This window comes from Dreissena polymorpha, chromosome 3 (assembly GCF_020536995.1).
Source record: "Dreissena polymorpha isolate Duluth1 chromosome 3, UMN_Dpol_1.0, whole genome shotgun sequence".
In the NCBI taxonomy this organism is placed as follows: Eukaryota; Metazoa; Mollusca; class Bivalvia; order Myida; family Dreissenidae; genus Dreissena; species Dreissena polymorpha.
In genome coordinates this window covers 118,385,832-118,410,117 of record NC_068357.1, presented here as the reverse complement: position 1 = coordinate 118,410,117, position 24,286 = coordinate 118,385,832, and the positions used below count along the sequence as shown (strand labels likewise).

At 39.3% G+C, this 24,286-nt stretch overlaps 1 protein-coding gene and 1 long non-coding RNA gene across 6 annotated transcripts in view; both read right to left on the bottom strand.

Annotated features, from left to right (window-relative positions):
* LOC127871190 (paramyosin-like) overlaps positions 1 to 24,286 on the bottom strand; it is an 88,718-nt gene that overhangs the window by 17,305 nt on the left and 47,127 nt on the right. For all 5 annotated transcript variants that reach the window (XM_052413935.1, XM_052413932.1, XM_052413936.1 and 2 more), the window contains exons 16-21: positions 15,869 to 16,007; positions 11,298 to 11,377; positions 8,327 to 8,479; positions 7,378 to 7,480; positions 6,789 to 6,832; positions 4,051 to 4,213 (exon numbers count right to left, since the gene is read on the bottom strand). In XM_052413935.1, the coding sequence (XP_052269895.1) occupies positions 4,051 to 4,213; positions 6,789 to 6,832; positions 7,378 to 7,480; positions 8,327 to 8,479; positions 11,298 to 11,377; positions 15,869 to 16,007 (682 nt within the window). The remainder of the gene's footprint in view (positions 1 to 4,050; positions 4,214 to 6,788; positions 6,833 to 7,377; positions 7,481 to 8,326; positions 8,480 to 11,297; positions 11,378 to 15,868; positions 16,008 to 24,286) is intronic.
* On the bottom strand, positions 19 to 4,032 carry LOC127871193 (uncharacterized). Its single transcript, XR_008045201.1, has 3 exons — positions 3,129 to 4,032; positions 1,561 to 1,681; positions 19 to 1,159 (listed from the first exon to the last, which is right to left on the bottom strand). It is a non-coding gene; the product is annotated as an uncharacterized LOC127871193 (long non-coding RNA).

Here is a 24,286-nt window from a genome sequence, read left to right as displayed (position 1 = left end):
GTGCCATACTATGGATATGTTATTATTTTTATTTGAACAAGTCAATGCATTTTAATCTTACAAAAATTACATTTACTTATAATTAGTAACTCAAAAAAGTAATTAAATGTTAGAAAACATAAAAATCTCAGAATTGCTTTTCACAATTTGAGATACAATAAAGAAGGGCTTTGCACGTTTTACGGCCTTATTGTTTAACAAGTACTTACCCGTAATCTCATTTACTATTGAGATGGTATTAGGCATTCCATTGATCACAAAACTAAGAATAAAGATCAAAAGGAATTGTGCACAGATAGTAAAACTGACCATTTTCCAAATTTAAGGAACAGATACAAAATAAAAAAGAATACATGTACTGTAAATCAGGGAGCAAAATGCCACTAATGATGTAGACTCAAACTGAAAATACAGCTTTTTTATGAGTATTCATCATGTGTAATGGATACAATTAAACAGGGTGATGATTGGATAATTTTTAATGATTCTGTTTTTTCTGTTAAATTTTGTTATTTCACATGGGTCACATATATCCAGTATAAAATGAATGCTTAAATATAAAATTCAAGATGGCCGAGTGTTATAGGTTAAATAATTTAAGGACCCCCATGGATACCAATATTTTTCTGGTGTTTTTATCTCTTCTAAAATTCTATTTTGAGGTTAAAATCTAGCAATTTAAGGCTTCTACTGACATACTTTAAAAAAATGCCTGAATCTGTGAACAATTCCCTTTAAGGTTAAAACCCTTTGGATGTCAGCTTATGGTTTTTTTTATTACCATTACATTCAACATAAAAAAACATAGTTAAGGTGTTAAATAGGTCAAACACTAAATAAAATGCATCACTTAAACACTGATTTCTCTTAAGTTTATACAATTATTTCTATAATAAAACTGTGTTTGTGTTTAAAAATAATTCTAAATTATTTTAGTTTTACACTTCAAATAAAATTCCAGCATGTACATGAACAATTTTTCTAATTATAATAATTCAGGTTTGAATTTCCATTGTTAGAATAAATATTCACAGATGTTCTCCATTAAAACAGTACATTGTGATCTTAATCTCCAACCAGCTGTAGCACTTTATGTCCACATAGTGAAGAGACATACACAGTTACAGCAAATTCTTTGACTGAGTCCACATCAACATTTCTGTAAATAAAAATTGAACATAAAAAAGTACCAGTGCAAAAAAATCAAAAATGTAATCCTACTAATGTATCTTAAAATAATTTGGAATAACACAAAACTGACAGTCATGGTTGAAACTCTTATGGCTGGTAATCATCAGGATACACCAAACTTTAGCATGTACAAGTTTCTTTAATCATTAAGATATGTTATGAAATCTTTATCTCAAATGGATTCCCTTCACATCGGAATTCTTAATTTAAACTTGTCAATAAAATTAACTTAACATTTAAACTTTTTTTTTTTTTTTTTTACTTTTGTAGTGTTCCGATGCATATGTTTTAGTAAAACCAAAGTTACAAAGAATCATTTAAAGGAGTAAGAATTATAACAGTCACTATATGCAAAACATAAGTTCTTACAAGCAGTTGAACAATCTGTTGTCAAAGTTATCATCCCTTCTTTCACCCGCCAGGATGCATCTGTGCAAGTAGTTGGGTCCTTTCCCTGGTGATTCATATAATTCATGAAGTATCTGTTCACCTAAAACACAAACTTCTTTAATAACAAATATCCATAATTAAATTTAAACACGGTATTAAATTACAAAAAATGACTGACATGCATGATTTTATGAAAAAAATAATACTGTTTAACTCACATAATTAGATAGAATTTCATTTTTTTAGCAGGATTGTAGTATATTTACCCGACATATGAAACATAAAAATCTTACTTTTTACAAAATATTTTTTAAATCAGAAAATATGTCTTACCAAAGCAGAATTATACTTTTATTGAATTTAATTTATTATTGTCCAAATTACAACACACAAAGTAAATAACAGCTTATCTTAAGAGGATTTTGTCAATTGTTTAGTCTTATCTCAACAGAAGGGACTGTTAAATAATAAATAGAAATTTAAACATTACTTAAAAGTTTAACAGATGTAAATGACTTTTTTATTCATGTTACATGTAAGTTTTGACAAAAATAGCTCAAACTTACACATATCTTTAATAATATTACAATCTGACATATAAACAAAGTAAGTATTAAACCTTTAATGCCATACCATCTCAATTTAAAACAATAACACACCTGCAAATTTAGCCAGTATTAATTTAACTTCCAAAACAAAACATTTGCTGTCAATGTTAAAGGGACTTGTTCACACTCTATCAAAATGAGAATGTTTCAACTTTTTGTCTCAGATTTAAGAAATAAATGAACAATATACATCAGTGTGCGAAATAACACTAATGCCGCAGACTTTTACTGAAAATACACTTTCGTTTACTAAAAATCATCGTTAGAAATTGATAAAATTATAAAGCGTCTCATACGCGAAACGATTTTAAATTTTTGATTTATTGTGTCATCGTTATATTTTGTAACAACACGCGGATGGTTTTCAAAGTATAAAATAAATGTCAACCCATGTGAAGACGGTTTGTCAGGTCCGCACATAATGTAGTTGTAAAGACTCAATGACGACCAGAACATGAACTCTGAATTACACAAACCCACATGTGAAGACGGATTGCTGAGCGGTTTCGGCGCTTGGCTTTTACTACATGGGTCAGTGGTTCGAGCCCCGGTGTGGTAAACTTTTTTTTCTGTTTGTTTTCTTTTTCTACTTTTATTCTTGTTTTTATATTGGAGCTATAATTTGTTACATTACAAAGATTGCTTACATAAAGTATAAATAGTACACCTGAGCGTACTATATCAGTACGGACAGCCAAGTGGTTGGTGCTAGACTTTTACTTCAGGTGTCAGTGGTTCAAGCCCTGGTGTGGATTACATTTTTTTCTTTCTTTAATTTTATCATTGGTTTATACTGGACTGGAACTATTTCGTTTCGATGTTTACATTTATCAATTTAAAGCATTTCATGACTACCTTCAAAACATGCCAAACTTTGTGAACAAGTCCCTTTAACAAAGGCGATTTTTACCATGGCGTCATGTAGATTCGTCATCTTACCTGATGTGGAATATCAGCTCCTTAATTTAGAAATCCTCCATGTCAATCAATAGCAGTTTGTTCCATTGTTAATCAGCGCAAATCTATCCAACTTTGACAGTAAATTTCAACATCGTATTGTTACTCTACGCTCGTTTAACCCCAATGAGTATTTCAATTTCAACAACAAAGCAATTGTTACACTCAACAAACTTTAAAAACGTTGTTTACATTATAAGCGATAACTTCCCGAGGGGTCAGTGCCTTTTTCGTCTGAACTTGTCACCAAGATCACAAGTTATATATGTTTCAGTTCACCTGAATGAATTTCAACTAATCAAGTGCAGTTATTTAACGTCACACAAAAACACGTTTAGCGTCATAAAACGTCGACCTCATTTGAAAGCATTTCTGCTGACGACTTCACATTTATTTATTTTAAAAGAGAAAAATAAATGTATACATAACAATTAGTTTTATTGCTTTTCTACTAGTTCTCGTAGTGTTAATTATAATCTGACAGATGGCGCCAAATGTTAGTTTTACGTCTTTTAAAACCTTTAATTAAAGAGCGCAGACTGGTTTTACGTTAGTAAGATTCGTAAGAATTCTTAAGTCTGCGAACGCGTTTATCAAACGTTCGTAGGAATTGGCGTAAGAACGTCCGTACGTAAAAATCGCAGAATTCTTACGAAAAACTTAAGAATTGTTTATGAAACGGGGCCATTGTGTTTACTGGCAAATTGTGCATATACTTTGTTTAAATGTCCTATCCATTACATATAGTTAAGAATACACAACACCAAAACAACTCACATTTAGTCTTGTGCTTTATTTCCTTTACAAGTGTTATATTAAATACATAAAAGACCCTTAATTAGTTAATATGCCGCCACTAATGACAGTGGACAGGATCTGTACTGCCTATTCAAGGGTGTCGTACCTTTGGGTCTGCGGCTGGCCAGGTTGTCAAGGAAGGCTGTCAAGTACTGCAGCTCCACCTCTAGTTGTGAGGTCACGTGGGAGATGGTCTCCTCACGGCGCACCGTACGCTCCAGCAGCGCCCCCAGGCCCTCAACCACCTCCTGGTCACGGGCACCGAACCGCTGCAGCACACAGTTTTTTATTTTATTTTAACTGGGTTTCTACTTATTGATCCCTATATAATGCAGGCTTTGTTTATTATGCTTTAGATCTGAAAGGTATATGAAGTTTTTCTGCTGTTTTTGGTACCACTACTTAAAAACAAAGTAAGAACTTCCTACAAAGTCTACATATCATAGTTAATATTTAGTTATTCGTTTTAGTTAAATTAAATCAAAAGCCTATCAGCCAATGAGCAGAATGGCAATTTAACATGTGACCTGTTAACAGCTATGCTGAGACGATATCCACTGCACAACTGGGACCTCATAATTAAAAAGTGTTTTTTTTCAATATGCCACTGTGACTTCCTTACTTCCAGTTTAAGACCATATGCACTGTACCAGTGTGACCTGCTTACTGCTGGGTTGGAACCATATCAACTGAACCAATGTTACCCCTTTACTGCTATGGTGAAACCATAGCAACTGAACCACTGTGACCCCCTTACTGCTAGGTTGAAACCATAGCAACTGTACCACACTGACCTCCTTACTGCTAGGTTGAAACCATAGCAACTGTACCACACTGACCTCCTTACTGCTGGGTTGGAACCATAGCAACTGTACCACGGTGACCTCCTAACTGCTAGGCAGTGACCATAACAACTGTACCACTGTGACCTCCTTACTGGTAGGTTGAAACCATAGCAACTGTACCATGGTTACCTCCTTACTGCAAGATTGAAACCATAGAAATTCTACCACAGTTACCTCCTTACTGGAAGGTTGACACCATAGCAACTATTCTGCTGTGACATCCTTACTGCTATGTTGAAACCATAGCACCTGAACCACTGTGACCTCCTTACTGCTAGGTTGTAACCATAGCAATTGTACCCCTGTGACCTCCTTACTCCTAGGTTGAAACCATAGCAAATGTACCACACTGACCCCCTTACTGATAGGTTATAACCATAGCAACTGTACCACAGTGACCTCCTTACTGCTAGGTTGAAACCAAAGCAACTGTACCACAATGACCTACTTACTGATAGGTTATAACCATAGAAACTGTACCACAATGACTTCCTTACTGCTAGGTTGTAACCATACCAATTGTACCACTGTAAACTCCTTACTGCTAGGTTGAAACCATAGCAACTGTACCACACTGACCCGTTTACTGATAGGTTATAACCATGGCAACTGTACCACAGTGACCTCCTTACTGCTAGGTTGATACCATAGCAACTGTACCACACTGACCCCCTTACTGATAGGTTATAACCATAGCAACTGTACCACAGTGACCTCCTTACTTCTAGGTTGAAACCATAGCAACTGTACCACAATGACCCCCTTACTGATAGGTTATAACCATAGCAACTATACCACAATGACCTCCTTACCGCTAGGTTGTAACCATAGCAATTGTACCAATGTGACCTCCTTACTGCTAGGTTGAAACCATAGCAACTGTACCACACTGACCCCCTTACTGACAGGTTATAACCATAGCAACTGTACCACAATGACCCCCTTACTGATAGGTTATAACCATAGCAACTATACCACAATGACCTCCTTACCGCTAGGTTGTAACCATAGCAATTGTACCAATGTGACCTCCTTACTGCTAGGTTGAAACCATAGCAACTGTACCACACTGACCCCCTTACTGATAGGTTATAACCATAGCAACTGTACTACAGTGACCTCCTTACTGCTAGATTGAAACCATAGAAACTGTACCACTGTGACATCCTTACTGCTAGGTTGAAACCATAGCAACTGTACCAAAGTGACCACTGTACTGCTAGGTTGAAAAATATCAACTGTACCACAATGACCTTACCACTAGGTTGTAACCATAGCAATTGTATCACTGTGACCTCCTTACTGCTAGGTTGAAACCATAGCAACTGTACCACAGTGACCCCCTTACTGATTGGTTATAACCATAGCAACTGTACCAGAGTGACATCCTTACTGCTAGGTTGAAACCATAGCAACTGTACCAAAGTGACCACTGTACTGCTAGGTTGAAACCATAGCAACTGTACCGTGGTTATCTCCTTACTGCTAGGTTGAAACCATAGTAACTGTACCATGGTTATCTCCTTACTTCAAGGTTGAAACCATAGCAACTGTACCATAGTGACCACCTTACTGCTAGGTTAAACCATAGTAACTGTACCATAGTGACCCCCTTACTGCTAGGTTGAAACCATAGCAACTGTACCATAGTGACCCCCTTACTGCTAGGTTGAAACCATAGCAACTGTACCATAGTGACCTCCTTACTGCTAGGTTAAACCATAGCAACTGTACCATATTGACCTCCTTACTTCAAGGTTGAAACCATAGCAACTGTACCATAGTGACCTCCTTACTGCTAGGTTAAACCATAGCAACTGTACCATAGTGGCCTCCTTACTGTTAGGTTGAAACCATAGCAACTGTATCATGGTTACCTTCTTAATGCTAGGTTGAAACTAAACAACTGTACCACAGTGACCTCCTTTCTGCTAGGTCAACACAAGAGCACCTGTGACCTCCTAGTTTCTTGGTGGAGACCATATCCACTGTGACCTACCTTCTGGGTTTCCTGGTCATCATCCCACGTCTTCTCTAGCTGACCTGTAGTCCACAGAGACAAGAGAGTACATCAGTGTTAACATTGGAGATAATAAATATGCCATTTTGTATAGTGGCATAAGAAAAAACACTTAAAAGGACCAATAATTAAAATGTTCCAAACATGAAATTGAAATTCACTTATGAGTCGGGTCAACTAAACTCAAATCTCACCCAAAGATAAAGCTTTATAAAGTTGTCAGTTAAGCACTAAAATGTACACATTTAAATGTCATTATAAACGCAAGTCACAAGGAAACATTACAAATAAATTTGCACAAAATGCTATAACTTACAAAAAAGGATATGAGCAAATACTTCTACTTATTGCATTGGATGTCTTATTCTTAAACTTAATTATATTTGTTTGAAGTGTTGTTCCTTAAAAGAAGCAAAATCAATTTTGAAATTATAAATATCAGAAGAAAAATTATAAATATAATAATAATATAAATTATTATTTTGAAATTATAAATATCAGAAGAAAAGAAATTGTACTTTCAATATATTGTAACTTAATGTATTACATTATTCAACGCAATACAAACTTTTGGTATGTTCCAATTCAATCAGAAGACTCAGCTTAAGTTTCGCGTTATGCTCCATTTGGTAGCTGATGTCCTCTATCTCTGCATTGAGGGCTTTGATTCCCTGAACAGAGGAAAAATACCATGGTCTTTATTTATACTGTAAGTTACATTAATTGACAGATTGTTTTAATATATATGTTTTATACAAGACCCAAAGGGTAATTAACTTATTATAACAAAAAAAAAACTAATTGTTTAATTAATGTGAATCAAACAATCAGTTGCAGAATGACGTCTCGAAGTGTCGTTTCAACCCAAAAGTGTGACATTGACATCTAAAGTTGGGGAAAACTAATAAGTGTTATTTATTTTTTGAATCGCAAACATTTCTATATACTCTTTGAGTATATAAATTTTCATTCAATAATATGATAAAAGTTATGTTTTGAACAAAAACATTCATCAAAGGGCAAAGATTCCATAAATAAACGTATACTATTGTACCCTCTAACAGTCTCCTTTTCATTATATGAATTATAATTTGAATCATTTAAAATCTTTTGAGTTTTGATCTTCACAATAAAATCACAATGAGTAATAATGATGTATTTTGGTGGAAATGGACGTTGTGTTACAACCAAAGATATTATTGAATCCTGAAATGCTTGACGGACTTGACTTTTGAAATTGATGAACTCTGAAATATTTTCTGGTCACTGCACAATCATAAGTATTGTAATAGCTTTGCCAAGAAACGAGCAAAAATATATCTATTTTTTTGCCATAGTTCAAAATGAAAAGGACGCAAGATCAATTGTGAAGGATGATGTGATTACTATGTACTTCCCTTGGGAGACATAATAGTAAATATTAGACACAATTCTTAAACATTTTATCATTTTCGTCATTACCCCAGTAAAATCAAGTCATCAACATGTGACTGCCACAACTATTGATGTATACAGACCTCCTCAAATCGTTTGTTTTCATCGTAGACGGTTCTAAGCTTGCAGCCTGAGGAGTAGATCTCGGACTCAATGGCCTGGGTTTCCTCCCCTTGATGTTTCAGTTGAAAAAGCACCTCATGACGCTTCTGCTTTAACTCAGCACGCAGCTTTTCCTTTACAATTTCATTAAAAAATCAGTGTCAAATGATTAGATGTTAAAACTGTTTCCACACACATACTCCAACCTGAGTACTGTTTTCACAAAGATCCTCTATTCATAATTTATTTTGAGAAAACAATTGAACAAAATCTTAATTTATTTTTTATGGTTAAATCTTGACATTAAAGGGCTGTTTCTAGCAAGCAGGCTTGGGTGTTCCTATTATATGGCTAATATTGCAAGTTAATTGAATATAACTGACATATATAGAGGCATAAATTCCTGAATGAAGGATTAAAACTAAACTACCCTGGACATTTGCCGACCCCTTAAAATTGAGGATTGTGTGGGGGTGGTGTGCACATAAGCTCTTGTGCAGGGTTTTAAAATGATGTAAGAGCTTTTTATCTGGGTAGTCAAAATACACAAGAGTCTTATCGAGAGTGGCTGAGTCATCGGAGTGATTTTGACAACCCCCTCATTTTTGACAGGGAGCAAACGTTCAAGACAGCTTTTATCCCTTTCCCACTCAAAGGCAAAGTGAAAATGGCTTTTGCAACCAGCATTAAACCAGAACAGCCTGCGAGTAACTCGCAGTCTGTTAAGGCTTTATCCTGTTTTCTGCTCATCATTATCTTAAGGATGAAAATGAAGCCTTCCTAAGTTTAACATATTAAGAAAGGACTTAAATTCATTTGATTTTCTTAAGGACTTAAAATGCATCAAAATGCATTTATAAGGGGTAAAGAGGAACCCATTATCACTTATAAACGTATTGTGGCCCATTTGTAGTCCCTTAGAAAATTTAATTTTAATTAAAGGCTACTTAATAGATTTAAGTATTTAAGGTTCCATCTCCAACCCTTAGATACTGATGAGAGCAAACAGCATATAACCTGAACAGACTATGAGTTACTCGCAGGCTGTTCTGGTTTTATGCTGTTTGCACATTGTCACTTAGCTTCTAAGAGGGAAAGAGTTGAGTACCTGGAGTACGGTCATGGGAAAGGGTTGAGTACCTGGGGTCCAGTCATGGGAAAGGATTGAGTACCTGGGGTCCAGTCATGGGAAAGTGTTGAGTACCTGGGGTCCAATCATGGGAAAGGGTTGAGTTCCTGGGGTCCAGTCATGGGAAAGTGTTGAGTACCTGGGGTCCAGTCATGGGAAAGGATTGAGTACCTGGGGTCCAGTCATGGGAAAGTGTTGAGTACCTGGGGTCAAGTCATGGGAAAGTGTTGAGTACCTGGGATCAAGTCATGGGAAAGGGTTGAGTTCCTGGGGTCAAGTCATGGGAAAGTGTTGAGTACCTGGGGTCAAGTCATGGGAAAGTGTTGAGTACCTGGGGTCCAGTCATGGGAAAGTGTTGAGTACCTGGGGTCAAGTCATGGGAAAGGGTTGAGTTCCTGGGGTCCAGTCATGGGAAAGTGTTGAGTACCTGGGGTCCAGTCATGGGAAAGGATTGAGTACCTGGGGTCCAGTCATGGGAAAGTGTTGAGTACCTGGGGTCAAGTCATGGGAAAGGGTTGAGTACCTGGGGTCAAGTCATGGGAAAGGGTTGAGTTCCTGGGGTCCAGTCATGGGAAAGTGTTGAGTACCTGGGGTCCAATCATGAGAAAGGATTGAGTACCTGGGGTCCAGTCATGGGAAAGTGTTGAGTACCTGGGGTCAAGTCATGGGAAAGGGTTGAGTTCCTGGGGTCCAGTCATGGGAAAGTGTTGAGTACCTGGGGTCCAGTCATGGGAAAGGATTGAGTACCTGGGGTCCAGTCATGGGAAAGTGTTGAGTACCTGGGGTCAAGTCATGGGAAAGGGTTGAGTACCTGGGGTCAAGTCATGGGAAAGGGTTGAGTTCCTGGGGTCCAGTCATGGGAAAGTGTTGAGTACCTGGGGTCCAATCATGGGAAAGGATTGAGTACCTGGGGTCCAGTCATGGGAAAGTGTTGAGTACCTGGGGTCAAGTCATGGGAAAGGGTTGAGTTCCTGGGGTCCAGTCATGGGAAAGTGTTGAGTAGCTGGGGTCCAATCATGGGAAAGGATTGAGTACCTGGGGTCCAGTCATGGGAAAGTGTTGAGTACCTGGGGTCAAGTCATGGGAAAGGGTTGAGTTCCTGGGGTCCAGTCATGGGAAAGTGTTGAGTACCTGGGGTCCAATCATGGGAAAGGATTGAGTACCTGGGGTCCAGTCATGGGAAAGTGTTGAGTACCTGGGGTAAAGTCATGGGAAAGGGTTGAGTTCCTGGGGTCTAGTCATGGGAAAGTGTTGAGTACCTGGGGTCCAGTCATGGGAAAGGATTGAGTACCTGGGGTCCAGTCATGGGAAAGTGTTGAGTACCTGGGGTCAAGTCATGGGAAAGGGTTGAGTTCCTGGGGTCCAGTCATGGGAAAGTGTGGAGTACCTGGGGTCCAGTCATGGGAAAGGGTTGAGTACCTGGGGTCCGGGTCATGGGAAAGTGTTGAGTACCTGGGGTCCAGTCATGGGAAAGGGTTGAGTACCTGGGGTCCAGTCATGGGAAAGGGATGAGTACCTGGGGTCCAGTCATGGAAAAGGGATGAGACCTGGGGTCCAGTCATGGGAAAGGGATGAGTACCTGGGGTCCGGTCATGGGAAAGGGTTGAGTGCCTGGGGTCCAGTAATGGGAAAGGGATGAGTACCTGGGGTCCGGTCATGGAACGGGTTGAGTACCTGGGGTCCGGTCATGGGAAAGGGTTGAGTACCTGGGGTCCGGTCATGGGAAAGGGTTGAGTACCTGGGGTCCGGTCATGCGCTCCTTGGGATAGGGTTAGGGAAAGTTTTGAGTACCTGGGGTCCGGTAATGGTATAGTGTAAAGTACCTGGGGTCCGGTCATGCGCTCCTTCTTGTCCTTGGCCTTTCTGATCTGCTCCTCCAGCTGAGACTTCTTACCCTTCAATTCTACACAGGTAGGCAAACAGCACATTTGAGTCGTGTTCTGAGAAAACTGGACTTAATGCATGTGCGTAAAGTGTTGTCCCAGATTAGCCTGTGCAGTCTGCACAGGCTAATCAGGGACGACACTTTTTGCCTAAATTGAATTTTTGCTAAGAAGAGACTTCATTTAAACGAAAAATGTCATAAAAGCGAAAAGTGTCGTCCCTAATTAGCCTGTGCGGATTGCACAGGCGAGTCTGGAACGACATTTTACGCACATGCATTAAGCCCAGTTTTCTCAGAAACCGACTCATTTAAACAGCAGAGCAGAACACATAATTATAATTAAGTGGTTTTATATATAAACCAAAAACTATTATTTCATATTATATTTATAAAACAAGCCTAGGAATTTGTTTGCCAGTGAGACTTTAACAATTTCAATAACAAATTTCCTGGCTTAGTTGAAATAACATTTTGTACTTTATGACAACAAGTGTCAGATTTTGTATCAGATGTAGTTTTTTTCATAAAAAGATGTTGATATATCTCAAGGATGTATTTTGACATGACATTGTTTCATGTTGATGAAGTGATTTTGGCATTTGGTTATTTAACAAGGGCTGTTTGTAAAACATGCATGCCCCCCATATGGGCTGTCCGTTGTAGTGGCAGCCATTGTGTGAATACGATTTTTGTCACTGTGACTTTGACCTTTGACCTAGTGACCTGAAAATCAATAGGGGTCATCTGCGAGTCACGATCAATGTACCTTTGAAGTGTCATGATCCTAGGCAAAAGCGTTCTTGAGTTATCATCCGAAAATCATTTTACTATTTCGGGTCACCGTGACCTTGACCTTTGACCTAGTGACCTCAAAATCAATAGGTGTCATCTGCAAGTCATGATCAATCTACCTATGAAGTTTCATGATCCTAGGCGTATGCCTTCTCCAGTTATCATCCGAAAACCATTTTACTATTTCGGGTCACCGTGACCTTGACCTTTGACCTAGTGACCTCAAAATCAATAGGGGTCATCTGCGAGTTATGATCAATCTACCCATGAAGTTTCATGATCCTAGGCATATGCATTCTTGAGTTATCATCCGGAAACCATTTTACTATTTCGGGTCACCGTGACCTTGACCTTTGACCTAGTGACCTCAAAATCAATAGGGGTCATCTGCAAGTCATGATCAATCTACCCATGAAGTTTCATGATCCTAGGCGTATGCGTTCTTGAGTTATCATTCAAAAACCATTTTACTATTTCGGGTCACCGTTACCTTGACCTTTGACCTAGTGACCTCAAAATCAAGAGGGGTCATCTGCGAGTCATGATCAATGTACCTATGAAGTTTCATGATCCTAGGCCCAAGCGTTCTTGAGTTATCGTCTGACAACCACCTGGTGGACGGACCGACAGACCGACCGACCGACAGACCGACATGAGCAAAGCAATATACCCCCTCTTCTTCGAAGGGGGGCATAAAAATATGAATACAATGAAAATTCTTTACATGGCATCATAAATATTTAAATGGTTACATTAAATAAAAAAAACTAGTTTTAGCATGTAATGAAATGAAATATTAGTGACATCTCATAACTAAGCTAGTGAATTAGTATTCACTTCAACACACACACACTCTTTTAGGTCAAAATCATAACGTTAGTACAAATGACTGTAAACATGCTGCTACTACTAACTCAAGCACTAACTAAAAACTAAACTGCATTTGATTGTTTTAATCAGATCATCATCATCATCATCATCATCATCATCATCATCATCAACAACAACATCATCATAATCACATCATCCACTACATCATCATCAACATCATCAGCAAAATCATCAGCAACATCATCATCATCACATCATCACCATCACCATCACCATCATCATCATCATCATCATCATCATCATCATCATCATCATCATCATCATCATCACCATCATCATCATTATCATCATCATATCATCAACATCCTTGTATTCATCAATGCCATTAACATCACCTTCATCACTATCCTAATCATAAGTAAAACAAGATGTGTTTGTGAAATACTATGTCCCCTACAAATATTTGACATTTGACCTTTGACCTTGAAGGATGATCTTGACATTTCAGCTTTTTAAATATGTAGCTCCATGAGATACACATGCATGCCAAATATCAAGTTACTATCTTTAATATTGCAAAAGTTATGGCCAATGTTAGTTTGACTCACACAAACCAACAGACAGGCAAAAACAATAAAAAAATATTTCTTATTAAAAGGAAGATTATGTTTAAATATAATATAGTTAAGTCTCAGGTTCTTATGAAAACATGATAATCACATAAAGCTCTGGTTTAAAAGCAATAAAGATCCAAATTTTAAAACGTGTTTCTGATTAGGCTTATTATTAGTTGAGTGTAGCCACACCACCTGACCCAGACTAGGGGTAATAGCTAGCTAGACACAGCACACCAACAGTGTACATAGATTGGTACTGATACCACAGCCATTGCGCTCCCATGAATACTACAATCTGGACAGCAGTTTCACATACTGAGAAACAAATCTGGGGTATACCCACATGTGTTTTTATATAGAATGTAAATACAGTGCATCATACACTTTTAATATTTTAATTTACAATGACGAATGATATATGCACATTGTTTTATTTTGCATTTTGTAATCAATATTTCAGAATAAACATTAGAACTTAGTACTAAGTACATATTATATTTAAAAAATATTTTTTAATGCTTCCGTCCCCTGCTTATTAATTTAAAAAAAATAGATTTTTTGTCCCAATGCAAGATGCAAGGTTTTCACATTGGTATCAACCAGAGCAGCAATACACATGGGACTTTAACAGTGCAGACTAGGGCAGCCTTCCTTTTCACATAGTGGACATGGAACTGCAACAAGCACTTCCTGATGTATGCACTGAGACCGTGGACATGGAACTGCAACAAGCACTTCCTGGTGTATGCATTGAGACAGTGGACATGGAACTGCAACAAGCACTTCCTGGTGTATGCATTGAGACAGTGGACATGGAACTTCAACTAGCACTTCCTGGTGTATGCATTGAGACAGTGGACATGGAACTGCAACAAGCACTTCCTGATGTATGCACTGACACAGTGGACATGGAACTGCAACAAGCACTTCCTGGTGTATGCATTGAGACAGTGGACATGCAACAAGCACTTCCTGGTGTATGCATTGAGACAGTGGACATGGAACTGCAACAAGCACTTCCTGGTTATGCATATGTTACACCCTTAATAAACTGTGTTATGAGCTGCATTAGACTTATCATATTGAGAAACCCTCAATATTTCAAACAGATAAATGACTAAACAAGATGTGTTTGTGAAACACTATGTCCCCTCTATATATGTGACCTTTCAGGGTTCGACACTAAGGCACGTCCGACAGACATTGTCTAGTAAGATCGGTGGTCGGGCTAGTAAAACTGTGGGCTAGCTTGTCCGACTGGTCGTACATAAAAAATCTATACTGATTCATATAACTAAAGCTAACTGAAAACCTTTTTCTCTTAATGTGTAAAATAACTCTCGTATCCGTTATTTACATCAGAACAAAACTAGCGTATATAAATAAACGCGGGGCATTCACATGATTCATCGCTATTTTTAGACGCGAAGGAGAGCTTCCCGAAGAAATTGCTTGTTTCCATTGGTCAAGTTGTCATGAATATTAATGATTTTCTGCAGTGTCTTAGAACTTAACATCATGATTTTACGACTTCTATCGAAAATCGGTATCATCAATGTAAACATTTTGGCATAGCAGAAGAGAAAATGTAATTTAAAGAATGGCTCTGTTCAAGATTGGATTTTTGTCCGACAAATAAGTTAATAAAGAAGAATCCGACGGTAAAACTGACACAGATTATGATGGAAAAAGGGCCTTGGAGCTGTGTTGTTATGTTGTTAAATAGTTTTATTTTATTTTTTACTCTGTGCATCAAAATAACTTTCTTGTGTTCACTAATTATTTACTGATAAAACCTGATTAAACAGTTACACTACACAATTGTGTTTATTTGCTATGTAATTCATGGTCTAGTAGACATCAGATTCGGGCTAGTACATTTTAAGAGGAGCTGGTCCAATGGTCTGGCTGTAAAAAATGTTAATGTCGAACCCTGCCTTTGATCTTGTAGGATGAACTTTACATTTCACCACTCAAAATGTGCTGCTCCATGAGGTACGCATGCATGCCAAATATAAAGTTAGACAGGGCAAAAACAATATGTCCCCTAGTATAGACTGGGGGACATAAAATTACCTTACATTGCTTCCTTGCTCACTGTCTTAGAGCTAACAGTCATTTCATATCAGGAAATGGTGAATGTTGCTACTTCTGTGACCACTATGTTAAGGAAGGCAGTGAGTGTGCACATTAGTAATAGGTGCAGGTCACAGGGGCATCACCCCTGGTACACGTGACCTGCGTGCGGTGAATGACTGGCACCACATACCAACTATGTCCTTTTTCTGTTTCTCATAAAGTTTAGTTCTCTCTTCAAAAGCCTTCTCCAAATCAGCAAATCCTGGCTCTATGTCTATTATTTTCTGCTTCTTCTCTGCAATGCTTATCTCCATCGTGCTGATATCTTTCTATAATATAATGTAGAAAACCCACTGGTAAGGTAATATGAAAATAAATAACACAAATATAACTGAGTTTTAAAACAGTAACTTGTATATTGGTTAAAATTCACAATGTAAAAAAAAATCATAAAAAAATGGGAAAATTACAAATGTGTCTTTTAAACAATAAATGGATTGATTAATTTGTTTAATGTTATTTGAATGTTCATGAAATCTAAAAAGGTGGTGTTGTGGAGCGCTTAGCACTGTTACGCCATCTAGAATAGGGGCTATTAGCTGGTCTTGTAGCTAGCTGGATTAACCCTTGACCACGTTGATACGTAGTTTGAAGCATTTGTAGTCCAATAGAAAGTTTAATTTAACCTTTCTTACTAAATTCAAGTTTTAAAGGCTTCATTTCCAACCTTAAGATACTGATAAGCAGCAAACAGCATAAAACCTGAACAGTCTGTGAGTTACTCAGAGGCTGTTCTGGTTTTATGCTGGTTGGAAAAGCCATTTTCACTTTGCTTCTCATGGGGGAAAGGGTAAAATAGACTGCTACAGCAGCCAGTACAGCAGTTGTGGACATAGCAAACAGAAATGTCTATATGCATATAACCAATTGAGACCTATCTATCAAGGTCACTGTTTGCCTGATATAACCCCGCCAGCCACTTTGTCAGACACATATTAATTTGGTAGTTTGGTTCTAAGAACTGGTTTTCCAACAATGCAAGGTTCTTATGTATGAAGTTAAATCTCATATTATTGTTAGGATATACCCATAACAAAATCTCAGCATATACAGTCACAAGGCCAATAACTGTACAATTATTAAAGCAATAGTGATACCTACATATTGTGTTTAAAGTTGAAACAGTTCAAGATATTCTCACAAAAAAAATGTAAGGATAACAACTAATAAAGGACAAAAACTGTTAACATGTGATGGCAAGATTAATGACTCCAGTGAACTTCACATCCTGTTAATGAAAATTACTTACATGTGTCAAGTTGTTACCTCATATTGTTTAAAACAAATGCTCAAGACACACAAACTCAATACACAAATAAACAAAGGGCAATAACTCTAAAACATATTGAAGCAAGAGTTGAAGTTTTAACTCATTCATGCCTAGCGTCTAGAAAAAATGGCCTTGGCAAACAGCGTAGACCCAGATGAGACGCCGCATGATGCGGCGTCTCATCAGGGTCTGCACTGTTTGTTTAAAGGAATTTTTGTAAAAAATATTCTAAATATAGAAATAAATATACTAAACATCCCTAATTTGGAAATAAATTGATCCAATTTAGAAGGATGGGAGAGTCCACTAGGCATCAATGGGTTAAGCAATTTGCATTCCTGCAATAAGACATGCCTACTTATAATGATTAAAGTTGATACCACTTTTAGTTTTTGGGATATGCTTCAGACAAAATGTAAACAAAGGGCAATCCATAAAAATATGAGAGAAAGAGTGATTGTTTTTGGGCACTGCACATATCCTAAACAAGAAGGCCAAGATGGCCCTAGTTCGCTCACCTTTTTTTACAAGGCCTTGTTCATTGCTTAATTGAAAACTCAGTACTCTAGAGCATATTAGATTGGTTCTCTTTTGTTTACTTTTGCAGTGTGAGCATATGATCATTTCTGATTGAGTACTGTCATTTGCATGGGTATTTTGCACTGCAAACATTTGCAAGTAATGCTAATTCTACAAGTGTTTACAAGGTTTTTGTAAGATATGGTACTTGTGACCAAGACTTAGACCCCACATGACCCAATGCCAATCTATGCCTAGATATCATCAAGAAAAACATCCTGGTCAAGTATCATCTTTATTGGACCAAAATTATGGGGTGTAGCGGATCCGTGTTCTAGTGGTAACACACTGGCTTCACAATCCAGAGATCGCTGATTCACCCGCTACACCTAACCTACTAACTTGTCTTTTGGATGAGACGTTAAACCGAGGTGCAGTGTACTAGGTGCTATACACCGGGCACTAAAAGACCCAGGGTCACCTCTGGAACGGGGTGTCTCCTGTATCTTGCACTATCCCCCGTAACCAACTAACACGTCTTTCTGGGGGCAATGGCCATATGGGAGACAATCCCGGCGCACTCGATAAAAAATACACCAAAAACACAACAACCAAAATTATGGCCTCTAGTGTGTTTACAAGGTTTTTGTAAGATTAGACCCCATGACCTAGATTTTGTCCCCATATTACCAAACGTCAATCTTGATCTTGATATTGTCCAGACAAACATCCTGGTCAAGTTTTATCATTATTGAACCAAAACTCTGGCGTATGGAGTGTTTACGAGGTTTTTGTAAGATTTGACCTGGTGACCTATATTTTGACCCCTCATGACCAAACATCAAACTTTGCTTACAAAAATAAATATTATGACCAAGATTCATAAAATCTGAAACAAAATTGTGACCTCTAGAGTGTTTACAAGGATTTTGACAATCTAAGGCAATAATTATGGCATTTATTATGCGATTTTGCTCATTAATATCAAACTTGACTGAGATCTTGTGGCCGCATAGCTTCTCAATAACTTTGATAAAGAATGCTTCAGAAATGTCCATGCTAGAGTGTTTACAAATAAAATGAGGACAGACGGACAAATGACAGACAAAGACCAATCCTAAAACCTCACCTGAGTAATCAGGTGAGCTTAAAAGTGTTTTTTTTTTCCACAGATCTGAGCTATTTTCTTACTTGTCAGAGATATCAATTAGGCAAAAAATGTGACTTCTTGAGTGTTCAAAAGGTTTCTCTATAGTCATGAGGAAAACTGCCCCCCCCCCCCCCCCGAATATTCTGACCAAATTTCATGAAAATTGGGCCAAAAATGTAACTTCTAGAGTGTTCACATGTTTTCACTATATACATATAGAGAAAACTGATCCGCCCACTGGAGGCCATGTTTTTTCACAGAACTGGACCATTTCCAAAATCGTCCGATATATCAATAAAACCAATGTTTTCACCAAGTTTCAGGATGATGGAGCAAAAATTGTGACTTCTAGAGTCTTCACAAGGTTTCTCTATAGCCAAATAAGGAAAACTGCCCCGCCCACTGGCGGCCATTTTTTTCAACAGACCGGAATCACTTTTGAACTCAATCAACATATAAAGACAAACATTTTGACAAAGTTACATGAAGATTGGACATGAAATATGACTTCTACAGTGTTTACAAGGTTTTTCTTTTTTTTGACCTAGTGACCTAGTATTTGATCCAGCATGACCCAGTTTGGAACTAGATCGAGGTATCATTGAGACAAATCTTCTGACCAAGTTTCATGAAGATTGTACAAGAAATGTGGCCTCTAGAGTGTTTACAAGGTTTCTATATAGCGAAATTAGGAAAACTGCCCCGCCTACTGGCGGCCATGTTTTTCATCAGTCCGGAACCACTTTTGAACTCGACCAACATATCACTAAGACAACCATTTTGACAAAGTTACATGAACATTGGGCACAAAATGTGACTTCTACAGTGTTTACAAGTTTGTTGTTTTTTTTTACCTAGTGACCTAGTTTTTGACCCAGCATGACCCAGTTTGAAACTCCATCGAGGTATCATTGGGGCAAATCTACTGACCAAGTTTCATGAAGATCAGACTAGAAATGTGGCCTCTAGAGTGCTTACAAGGTTTCTCTATAGCCAAATAAGGAAAACTGCCCCGCCCACTGGTGGCCATGTTTTTCAACTGACCGGAACCACTTTTGAACTTATATCATTAAGTTAAGACAAACATTTTGACAAAGTAACATGGAGATTGGGCATGAAATGTGACTTCTACAGTGTTTACAAGGTTTTTCTTTTTTTTTACCTAGTGACCTAGTGTTTGACCCAGCATGACCCAGTTTCAAACTCGATCGAGGTATCATTGGGACAAATCTTCGGAACAAGTTTCATGAAGATCGGACAAGAAATATGGCCTCTAGAGTGTTTACAAACAAATTTGGACGGTCGACGGACGGACGGTCGATGGACAAAGACCGATCACAAAAGCTCACCTGAATAATCTGGTGAGCTTAAAAGACTATTTACCTATTAAGTCTCAACTTGATACCTCTTTAAGTTTTCAAGAAATGACAAAGGAAAAATTTAATTACAAAATGTTACAAAGGGAAATCACTCTAAAATATCTGAACAAGGGCAACAGTTCTTGTGCACTTTTTCCAGCACTAATCCACCCATAAACATCTGCAAACGTAGGTTGATTGCACAATGCATATGCCCAACTTAATATCATGAGGATCAATGATATCAAGTTTGAATGATGTATGTTGAAAAGTATTATAGAATCCCCTCTGGACAAGTTTTGTTCTGCAGACAGACAAATGGACAGACAGGCAGACGAGCAGACAGACGGATTAATAACTGTGGCAATGCCAGTATACCGTGTTTAGTATTTACAAGTGGTTATAAAAAGACGTAGAAGTTGTCCCTTTTTGGATTTACCTTGATGCCAAATTTGAGAGAAAATAAGCTGTAATCTGCCAAGTCTGCTGGTACTTTTGCTAATCCTGTCCTCACCTCCATGTTCTCTATCTCTGTCTGACGCTGTGTGAAGGTCTGCTGGTACTTCTGTTAACCCTATACTCACCTCCATGTTCTCTATCTCTGTCTGACACTGTGTGAAGGTCTGCTGGTACTTCTGTTAACCCTATACTCACATCCATGTTCTCTATCTCTGTCTGACACTGTGTGAAGGTCTGCTGGTACTTCTGTTACCCTATACTCACCTCCATGTTCTCTATCTCTGTCTGACGCTGTGTGAAGGTCTGCTGGTACTTCTGTTAACCCTATACTCACCTCCATGTTCTCTATCTCTGTCTGACACTGTGTGAAGGTCTGCTGGTACTTCTGTTAACCCTATACTCACCTCCATGTTCTCTATCTCTGTCTGACACTGTGTGAAGGTCTGCTGGTACTTCTGTTAACCCTATACTCACCTCCATGTTCTCTATCTCTGTCTGACACTGTGTGAAGGTCTGCTGGTACCTCTGTTAACCCTATACTCACCTCCATGTTCTCTATCTCTGTCTGACACTGTGTGAAGGTCTGCTGGTACTTCTGTTAAACCTATACTCACCTCCATGTTCTCTATCTCTGTCTGGCACTTTATGAAGGTCTGCTGGTACCTCTGTTAACCCTGTACTCACCTCCATGTTCTCTATCTCTGTCTGACACTGAGTGAAGGTCTGCTGGTATCTCTGTTATCCTGTTCTCACCTCCATGTTCTCTATCTCTGTCTGACACTGTGTGAAGGTCTGCTGGTATCTCTGTTATCCTGTACTCACCTCCATGTTCTCTATCTCTGTCTGACACTGTGTGAAGGTCTGCTGGTATCTCTGTTAACCTGTACTCACCTCCATGTTCTCGATCTCTGTCTGACACTGAGTGAAGGTCTGCTGGTATCTCTGTTAACCCTGTACTCACCTCCATGTTCTCTATCTCTGTCTGGCACTGTGTGAAGGTCTGTTGGTACCTCTGTTTACCCTGTACTCACCTCCATGTTATCTATCTCTGTCTGGCACTGTGTGAAGGTCTGTTGGTACCTCTGTAAACCCTGTACTTACCTCCATGTTCTCTATCTCTGTCTGGCACTGTGTGAAGGTCTGTTGGTACCTCTGTTTTCCTGTACTCACCTCCATGTTCTCTATCTCTGTCTGACACTGTGTGAAGGTCAGCTGGTACCTCTGTTAACCCTGTACTCACCTCCATGTTCTCTATCTCTGTCTGACACTGTGTGAAGGTCTGCTGGTACCTCTGTTATCCTGTACTTATATCTATGATCTCTATCTCTGTCTGACACTGTGTGAAGGTGTGCTGGTATCTCTGTTAACCCTATACTCACCTCCATGTTCTCTATCTCTGTCTGACGCTGTGTGAAGGTCTGCTGGTACCTCTGTTAACCCTGTTCTCACCTCCATGTTCTTTATCTCTGTCTGACACTGTGTGAAGGTCAGCTTGTACTTCTGTTAACCCTGTACTCACCTCCATGTTCTCTTTCTCTGTCTGGCACTGTGTGAAGGTCTGTTGGTACCTCTGTTAACCCTATACTCACCTCCATGTTCTCTATCTCTGTCTGATGATGTGTGAAGGTCTGCTAGTACTTCTGTTAACCCTGTACTCACCTCCATGTTCTCTATCTCTGTCTGACACTGAGTGAAGGTCAGCTCGTATTTCTGTTTACCCTGTAATCACCTCCATGTTCTCTATCTATGTCTGGCACTGTGTGAAGGTCTGCTGGTACCTCTGTTAACCCTGTACTCACCTCCATGTTCTCTATCTCTGTCTGGCACTGTGTGAAGGTCTGCTGGTACTTCCGTTAACCCTGTACTCACCTTCGTGTTCTCTATCTCTGTCTGATGCTAGGTGAAGGTCTGCTGGTATCTCTGTTAACCCTATACTCACCTCCATGTTCTCTATCTCTGTCTTACACTGAGTGAAGGTCTGTTGGTATCTCTGTTAATCCTGTACTCACCTCCATGTTCTCTTTCTCTGTCTGACACTGTGTGAAGGTCTGTTGGTATCTCTGTTAACCCTATACTCACCTCCATGTTCTCTATCTCAGTCTGACACTGAGTGAAGGTCTGTTGGTACCTCTGTTAACCCTGTACTCACCTTCATGTTCTCTATCTCAGTCTGACACTGTGTGAAGGTCTGCTGGTACTTCTGTTAACCCTATACTCACCTCCATGTTCTCTATCTCTGTCTGGCACTGTGTAAGGTCTGCTGGTACCTCTGTTAACCCTGCACTCACCTCCATGTTCTCTATCTCTGTCTGACACTGTGTGAAGGTCAGCTGGTACCTCTGGTATCCTGTACTCACCTCCATGTTCTCTTTCTCTGTCTGACACTGAGTGAAGGTCAGCTGGTTCCTCTGTTATCCTTTACTCACCTCCATGTTCTCTATCTCTGTCTGGCACTTTATGAAGGTCTGCTGGTACCTCTGTTAACCCTGCACTCACCTCCATGTTCTCTATCTCTGTTTGACACTGAGTGAAGGTCAGCTGGTACCTCTGTTAACCCTATACCCACCTCCATGCTCTCTATCTCTGTCTGACACTGAGTGAAGGTCTGCTGGTACCTCTGTTAACCCTGTACTCACCTCCATGTTCTCTATCTCAGTCTGACACTGAGTGAAGGTCTGCTGGTACCTCTGTTAACCCTATACTCACCTCCATGTTCTCTATCTCTGTCTGACACTGAGTGAAGGTCTGCTGGTACCTCTGTTAACCCTATACTCACCTCCATGTTCTCTATCTCTGTCTGACACTGTGTGAAGGTCTGCTGGTATCTCTGTTAACCCTATACCCACCTCCATGCTCTCTATCTCAGTCTGACACTGTGTGAAGGCCTGCTGGTACCTCTGTTATCCTGTAATCACCTCCATGTTCTCTATCTCTGTCTGACACTGAGTGAAGGTCAGCTGGTACCTCTGTTATCCTGTACTCACCTCCATGTTCTCTACCTCTGTCTGGCACTTTATGAAGGTCTGCTGGTACCTCTGTTAACCCTGTGCTCACCTCCATGTTCTCTATCTCTGTCTGACACTGTGTGAAGGTCTGCTGGTACCTCTGTTAACCCTGCACTCACCTCCATGTTCTCTATCTCTGTCTGACGCTGTGTGAAGGTCTGCTGGTACCTCTGTTAACCCTGCACTCACCTCCATGTTCTCTATCTCTGTCTGACGCTGTGTGAAGGTCTGCTGGTACCTCTGTTAACCCTGCACTCACCTCCATGTTCTCTATCTCTGTCTGACGCTGTGTGAAGGTCTGCTGGTACTTCTGTTAACCCTGTACTCACCTCCATGTTCTCTATCTCTGTCTGACGCTGTGTGAAGGTCTGCTGGTACCTCTGTTAACCCTATACTCACCTCCATGTTCTCTATCTCTGTCTGACGCTGTGTGAAGGTCTGCTGGTACCTCTGTTAACCCTGCACTCACCTCCATGTTCTCTATCTCTGTCTGACGCTGTGTGAAGGTCTGCTGGTACTTCTGTTAACCCTGCACTCACCTCCATGTTCTCTATCTCTGTCTGACGCTGTGTGAAGGTCTGCTGGTACCTCTGTTAACCCTGCACTCACCTCCATGTTCTCTATCTCTGTCTGACACTGTGTGAAGGTCTGCTGGTATCTCTGTTAACCCTGCACTCACCTCCATGTTCTCTATCTCTGTCTGACGCTGTGTGAAGGTCTGCTGGTACCTCTGTTAACCCTGCACTCACCTCCATGTTCTCTATCTCTGTCTGACACTGTGTGAAGG